Source organism: Protomyctophum bolini (assembly GCF_963924005.1).
Source record: "Protomyctophum bolini genome assembly, chromosome: 12".
In the NCBI taxonomy this organism is placed as follows: Eukaryota; Metazoa; Chordata; class Actinopteri; order Myctophiformes; family Myctophidae; genus Protomyctophum; species Protomyctophum bolini.
In genome coordinates, this window is record NC_137873.1 from 25,714,280 (window position 1) to 25,721,421 (window position 7,142).

Here is a 7,142-nt window from a genome sequence, read left to right on the forward strand (position 1 = left end):
GCAGAAAATAGGAAATATCAGCACCATCGTCGCCATCTATCGAATTGGAATGATAGCCGCATACCTCTGACTGTACACAAAATATGCCTTCTTTACTTTTGTTACAGCGATATCATAGGCCGCCGCCTATTTGTGTAAAGTGATTTGGGTGTTATGGGGGAAATTATGTGGACAGTGCACATGTATTTGTGTAGTGCTCAACTATGCCCGTACCATTTTGCACTGTACAAGCCAAATAAACAAACATGAATTGAACATGAATACATTTATTTGTATTAGTGTATTCATCATAGTTTGACAATGTTTATTTTTTTTACTAACTTAGTAATTGGCATACAAAAATGTATACAAAAACAATCAAAGTTTAAATATGTTACTTTGTGTATATAATATACCGGTATACATACATACATAATACCATTATGTATTTAAATTCAAGTCTTTGGCCCTACATTTGGCACCATTAACACAACAGGTGTCTAATGAATATGTTGTAATGAGACATCCCTTGTATGCCATCCTGGCAGAGGGGAAAAGCGAAAGGCCTCTCACACAGAGATCACACTGTTCCCTTTCATTTCTGCTTACTGCATCCGCAGGAGGATGAGATCAGCTTGACAATTTTCAATGACATGGATGTAATAATTACACAGTAAGTTCCAAAGAAGTGGGAAGTACAATAAAAAGCAGGATCAGACCATTATTTTCAGAATAGGAGCACTCCAGTGCGGATTGGACCTTTTTCACAGTAGACATTTTGTGTATAAATGTGCAAGATAATAATAACATTATAACTGTGGGTGTTTTTTTTACATTTTGGGATGTGTACCAGCATTGAAGTTAACTGTACAGGAACTGTTCATGCTGGCACACAGTAGCAACACAATGAAACATACCCACAATGAATGCTGTGTGTACCCGTCAAATGTGATGTCTGCTATTGAAGTAAACCACATTAAAAAAGTAATACTGTAATTAGGTTGCATTATTTTCGCTTTGCCTTCTTTCCTTTGCTGCTCACTGGATCCAGAGTATCAGGCACCTAAAAGAGAAGAGACCATTTTAGATGTGAAAACAGGCCACATTTCAATGCAACTCTCCTGCACAATTATTTCCTGCTCTGTAAATGGCAAATAACATTTCTCATCTCCAGGCTTTCTCAAGTTCCGAAAGCCCGGAGGGGCGAAACGTTGTTTGTTTAGTTCCAAACATGTGCAGACATTACATTTTTCTTCATTTGAGTTTTTTGGGTCTAGCACCATATTTAAAAACTGCAGGGATGTGCAATTGTGCATATCTTATTCCTTTTTTACAAATGGAACACATTCATTGAATGCCTTAAAGGAGAAAAGAACAACTTCAAGGTTATGTTACCTGTTGCCTCTTCCTTGTAACACGGAAGAAGTCTTCCATGCGAGTCTGTCTGGAACGTCCTGATGCCAGCTCCTCTTCTCTGTCTGCCCGTTTCTTTACCCGTGTCTGACGGAACTTCTCCATTCGTCCACGAACTCTGTGTTCCCTAAAAATAAAAACCACAACAGATGCATAAATTCATATAGTGACATCCGAATGGTCTTTGAAAGGCACACACAACCACAAAGTGGAGGTTTAACTTGTAGCAGTGAAAATTACTATCTTTTATGATTTACTACGGAATGTTCAGTCACTCTGCCCTGTCAGCATATGACATTTTATCTAAATACGTAGCTCCTGAGTGTTACTATACTTTCCCTTGTACTGCTCTCTACCCGACTCCTCATTAAATAAAATCTTTATCTAATCAAATGTATTTCCTCGTCAGCAACATTCTCAAGATACTTGACTCATAGCCTTCAAGTCACCACTTTGTAACATGTAGCACTGTTTTTATATGGTTATGAAAGAATGAACAAATGACATTTTTATTTTCGTGTCACGCCCATCCCATATGGGATTATGACACTATACGAAACGAAAATATCTCACTAACAATTCTTCCTGGTACGTCCTGTCTTATAAGATACCACTTAAATAAACATGCATAAGATATAGGAAAATAATAAGTGCAAATAAGACAATGCCATTTTACTTGTAAATGGCCCTCCTCCTCATTGACCAGGACTTTTCAAGAAATTAAGCAAATTAAAAATTGTCATGTTGAAAGAGACGTTTGTTTCTCCAAGTCATCCAACTACTATTTTTTTTCTATATCTACCTTATTAAAAAGTCTCTGCCTAATAGAGTTGTAGAATGGGCAGTACAAAAACAAAATGCATTTCATTTTCAATTTCCTTAAGATCATACAAACTACATAATCTATTCTCCTCAACAGTGCCTACATATATATGTACCCGTCTCAATATATAAGAATGTATGCCAGCCCTGATTTGGACACATAAGGATAATTTATTTTTTGACAGGGTATGCGTCACATAGACATGCTTTATCTCACATGCAGAGCTTTGGTTTACACTCTTCACCATATATCCAGACCAGTGCCCATCTGTCCTTTACTTTTCATTCTAAAAACATTTTTACCATAGTCTCTACTTTTTCTTTATTATAATAATAGTCTTCATAACCAGATCTCAAAAGAATGTCATACATGTCTGTAGCCCATGCACCCTTGATCAAGATGTCCCACTCCTAAGATTCCACACTTTCTTACAATTTGATTGGAATTCAAACCCAGTATTCTATTCCACAGACGTACCATGTGCATACACAGTATATGGATCGGAGCATATGATTTACATATACTAACCTTGGTCAAGTACATGGTCATGCATTTAATTTGTTTATCACCTTGGTGATGACTTGTGCATGCATATCCTTGACATGATTAAATCCTTCTATTAGCCGACTATCATTACTGACTGCAGAGCTCTGTTGCCTGCTGGCCATCTGACTCATTTTGTTACCTACTGTAATGGTGCTTTCATACAAGATAATTTTAGTTCAGTTGAATTGAAGGAACATACTAATCAAATTATTGTCCCTCCTGGCGCCAAAGCTGTAATAATAATTAGACCTATTTCATCCCACGTGGCACGGGGGAAATCAGTTTTCAGCTTCACCCAGCTGAGTGTGTGTGTGTGTGTGTGTGTGTGTGTGTGTGTGTGTGTGTGTGTGTGTGTGTGTGTGTGTGTGTGTGTGTGTGTGTGTTTGTGTGCGTGTGTGTGTGTGTGTGGGGAGGACTCTGCCCTCTACCTCAGAGAATACACTCATGTATTGTACACAACAGTAGTACCTACTTAACATGTTTTGTGTGGCAGAGGAACTGGACCAAGGCCTCTTCGTCTGGTTCAGTCCACACCAGAATAGGGGCCACAGCTTGTGGCGCATCCAGGAATAACTTCCTTGCTTCTTGATACTGCCAGAAATGCGGCACAGGATGCGTCTGAAAGGCAATTAAGATATATTTACACTGTACAACACTTAGTGTATATTTTACTCAGATACAAATTGAACCTAATGGACCTTTACAGTCTGAGTTAAATGAACACTTATTGTGCCCAGGACATGACCACACGTCTTCATAATTACACCCGTAGGAGGCCAAAGATGTGTGGACATGTCTTTAGGTCCTTTTTAATGGTATTAAATGCGATGCTAGAATCAATTCATGACAGCCGCCGTTACTAGGCAACGCCTTGCTCAGTGCACGTTTTGCTTGCACACGCAGCCATTCACTTCCTTGTTTACGGCAGACAAATCTTGCTATTATCGACGTCACTGTCCATGGTTTTGATCAGAACGCCGATGTTCTGTCCTAATGTCTGACTTAACCAAGCATCTCGTTTGAAATATTAACGCTTCTAAAGAGAGATCAGATTTATTAGTGCGAGGTAGTATTACCTCCCGGTTTTGGGGGGAAATGGAAGGCGTGGCTTTTCAGAGTAAAATCTCCCTCATCTGCTGGGCACTCTAGCGCCTTTATTTTGAAAGATTCCGGGGCATAAAAAGTGTTTACACTACTTTGTACAGGCGAGTACTTACTAAATTTCACAATTGTTGGAAAAGACTTTCTGAATTCTAATACAAGAACATTTATGAAGTTGCAAAAACTCAGACATGAAGAGCTCAGAAAACGTGGTACCTTTCTGTTGATGTGTAAGATGACATTCTCTATGGTGTGGTGCTGCTGGATGAGGGCCAGAGCTCTCCTGGGACCCAAACCAGCGATCTTGTCACAGTAATCACAACCCAGCAAAATACACAGGTCCACAAACTGGCGGAGAGGTTATAGGAAAGACATCAAGTAAGCCTGAGTGGTGGTGTCATCTCCCCAAGGTTAACGTTTTCAAATTTCAATAACAGTTTAATCTGAACTGAAATTCTGTGTTAATGTCTTACCTCCTCGTGAGTAATTTTCAGAATGTCTAACATCTTGGGTAGGGAATATTCAACGACATCACTGTCAAAAAGACAGATGTGTCTCAGCTTTTGACGGAGACCATTGCTTCATTCATTTCTAACTTTACTAAACTCTAAACACAGCACTGTAATAACAAATACTCAATCCAAGCCATGCATTTGAGTTGAACACTAGCACACTAAAATACATGTTTAAGCAATCTATCAACAACACTGGTTTATACCTGTCTCTCTTGGCATTTAATTGACGGACGAGTATGTTCCCTCCGAACGGCAAGGTGTCCATGTCCTCGGATGCCACTGCATCAACTGTTCCCCCTTTTACCAGCTGGGCACACATTGCCTCGCCCTCCCCTGGAGCCTGGAGTGAAAGAAGAACCAACAGAAAAACACACAGAGAGAAAGACATATTGTAGTAGAAGATATACTATACATACAAAGAGACAGCAGTAGGTAGGGTAGACAGACCTGAACGATTGGAACCCCTAGGAGTTTCAGAAGGTGTAGGCAGTCTTTTGTCTGAGGGGATGCTGCAGGGAGACAGGACATTGTCAAGAATCTCTCTTGGATGGTGACTTCCATGTAACCATCAACCACTGATGTGATCAAATCTGTCTTGGAATTCTCCAAGGTGAAAAGGTGATAAAATGTTTTGAACTCAGCCATCTTACCTTCGCCTGTGCGTTTGGGGGAGCTCCATCCCAGTACTTCAGCTCTTTTTTCCAACTGCAGCACAAACACAACACAAAAGAAGACTTCACAATTTCTGCTTTGTTGCAGCACGGCCTTGTAGCCATGCTGCATGTTACAACAACTAATTACTTTGTTTCAACCGCATTTCAGTTACCAACATGAATCAGGACAATAATTATATCAATATCATAAAAGACAAAATATTGTCTGGGATCATGAATAGGATCAAATTGATGAAAGACAATCAAGGCACTTACAACAGCTCTCTTCTCCCCAGGAGGCTTCCCATCAAACACAAACACTGGCTTTATGTCATGTTCCAGGAATGTCAGTGTGCGAAAAAATAGGCCTGTCAGCAGACTAGATAGAAGGAAATAATTATAAATAGTAGCAGGTTCTCTTATCTCAACCACTTAAACCCTTGTGATGAATAGGAAAAATAGATCTGATTTTTTCACTATTGTTGGAAGGGGGGGGGGGTTAACTTAACTCACATTGATACAGTGCATACAATAAAATACACTTGTTGAAATAGTTGAATTGGTCAAAGTAAAATTATTTCAACATTTTGAACTGAAAAAGCTCATGAAAAAGCTCACATGTTGGAATATACTTACAACTGGGCATCAAGGCCAGTCTAAACTATGGTAAATTAAATATTCTACCCATCTCACCACCACCAAACAAATGTTAAATAGGCCTAGTTATGATTAGGCCTATATCAAAGGACACTATTATCTCACCTGAAATTGAGTGAAGGCGCTGCAGAACGGCACTGATTCATAACAATAGCTGTATCCAGTGCAATTACTTTTCCTGTTGGATCCAATAGAAACAAAAAGAATATCACACTTGTGTGAAGTGAGGGGAGCTCTTATCATCATCAGAGATGAAGAGCCTTGGCTCGAAACGTCGTAAATAAATATACCTTTTGGAGCATGAGTGTGCAGGTTCCCTGCTCTTTTCCTATGTCACTTTTTGAACCCAGCACCTCCACAAAGTGATGTGCGTATATATAGTTTCTGCGGTCTTATCATCATACATCACATTCCATGCTCAGCCAATCAAATCGGGTACACTACACACAGACGCACAAAGCTGGGCATAGGAGTATAAAGTATTGTCATAAAATAAGGAGGTTTCGCACTACAAAATCAAATAAATAATAAGATTTTTGTTTGACTTGGTTTTGTGCAAATACTTTTGGACCCACTGTCAGTGTAATTTTCTAATCATGCTTTGTGAAATACAATTGTGACCATCTCACTTTCAAAGTATGCTACCCCCCCCCCCCCCCCCCCCCCCCCCCCCCCTTAGGATTCGGGTGGATCAAATCTGGCAGGGTCGATTTTCTGTGCCAATTATGTGCCTGGGTAAAACGTTCATCATCAGTTGATATTGGAAATATTTTCATATGACAATGAAACGGTAATTGAAAAAAAAATGCATAAATATTGACTTGCATTTGTAGTGCAAATCTAAATCTTAAATCTAAATCTTAACATTTCAATTACATGGTAATATAGATTATTTGCATTATTTTGGATTGCATTTAGCGCTGTTCCATAGCTCTAATGCCGTTGCAGAGCTAAGTTTGCCCAGTGCAATAGAATCGCATGCATGCAATGCACTTCCTGGAATGAGGAATCCTGGCTGATAGCATATGCTATACGACTAGCAATCACATGGTTGTCGTTATATATCGGATCCAATGAATCAAACGTTGGATGTGAGGAGCGTTACCTGTGTAGTCACTAATATCTTTATGCAGTATTGCCCCAGGGGCGTCCATGCGAATCAAATCGGCCAATTTTGTTATCCCCATTGTAACGAGTTAGCAAGACACCGTTGGAGCCTTTTAAATGATGCTGCGGTTATACCGAAATCGGCGACCTACCGAATTAAGTAAGGTTGCTAGAGACATGACATGTTTCGACGCAGTTAGTTTATTGCCAGTTGAATTGAAATTGAGAACATTCCACCAGCGTAATTATGATGCAATGGCCAACCATTAGGGATGATAGGATTAGGATGATCCATTTACATTTAAATATTTTACCATGGTTACAGAATTCAACGGGTCATCGATTTCG

General features: G+C 39.5%; 1 protein-coding gene across 1 annotated transcript; it reads right to left on the reverse strand.

The window, feature by feature from the left end:
* Positions 1-274: 274 nt before the first annotated feature.
* LOC308324952 (putative flap endonuclease 1 homolog) lies at positions 275-6,913 on the reverse strand. Its single transcript, XM_080777303.1, has 11 exons — positions 6,793-6,913; positions 5,793-5,865; positions 5,307-5,409; positions 5,028-5,082; positions 4,825-4,886; positions 4,581-4,717; positions 4,336-4,396; positions 4,079-4,210; positions 3,234-3,379; positions 1,375-1,519; positions 275-1,042 (listed from the first exon to the last, which is right to left on the reverse strand). The coding sequence occupies exons 1-11, from the start codon at positions 6,872-6,874 to the stop codon at positions 986-988; spliced, it is 1,053 nt and encodes a 350-aa protein (XP_080633429.1). The 5' UTR covers positions 6,875-6,913; the 3' UTR covers positions 275-985.
* Between the last annotated feature and the right edge of the window lie 229 nt (positions 6,914-7,142).

Coding starts and splice junctions, on each gene's coding strand:
- LOC308324952 (XM_080777303.1), bottom strand. CDS start 6,874: ATGGGGATAACAAAATTGGCCGATTTGATTCGCATGGACGCCCCTGGG. Junction 5,410..5,792: donor GCGCCTTCACTCAATTTCAG/GTGAGATAATAG, acceptor CCTTCTATCTAG/TCTGCTGACAGGCCTATTTT. Junction 1,520..3,233: donor TGCCACACAAAACATGTTAA/GTAGGTACTACT, acceptor TTTTATTTTTAG/GGAACACAGAGTTCGTGGAC.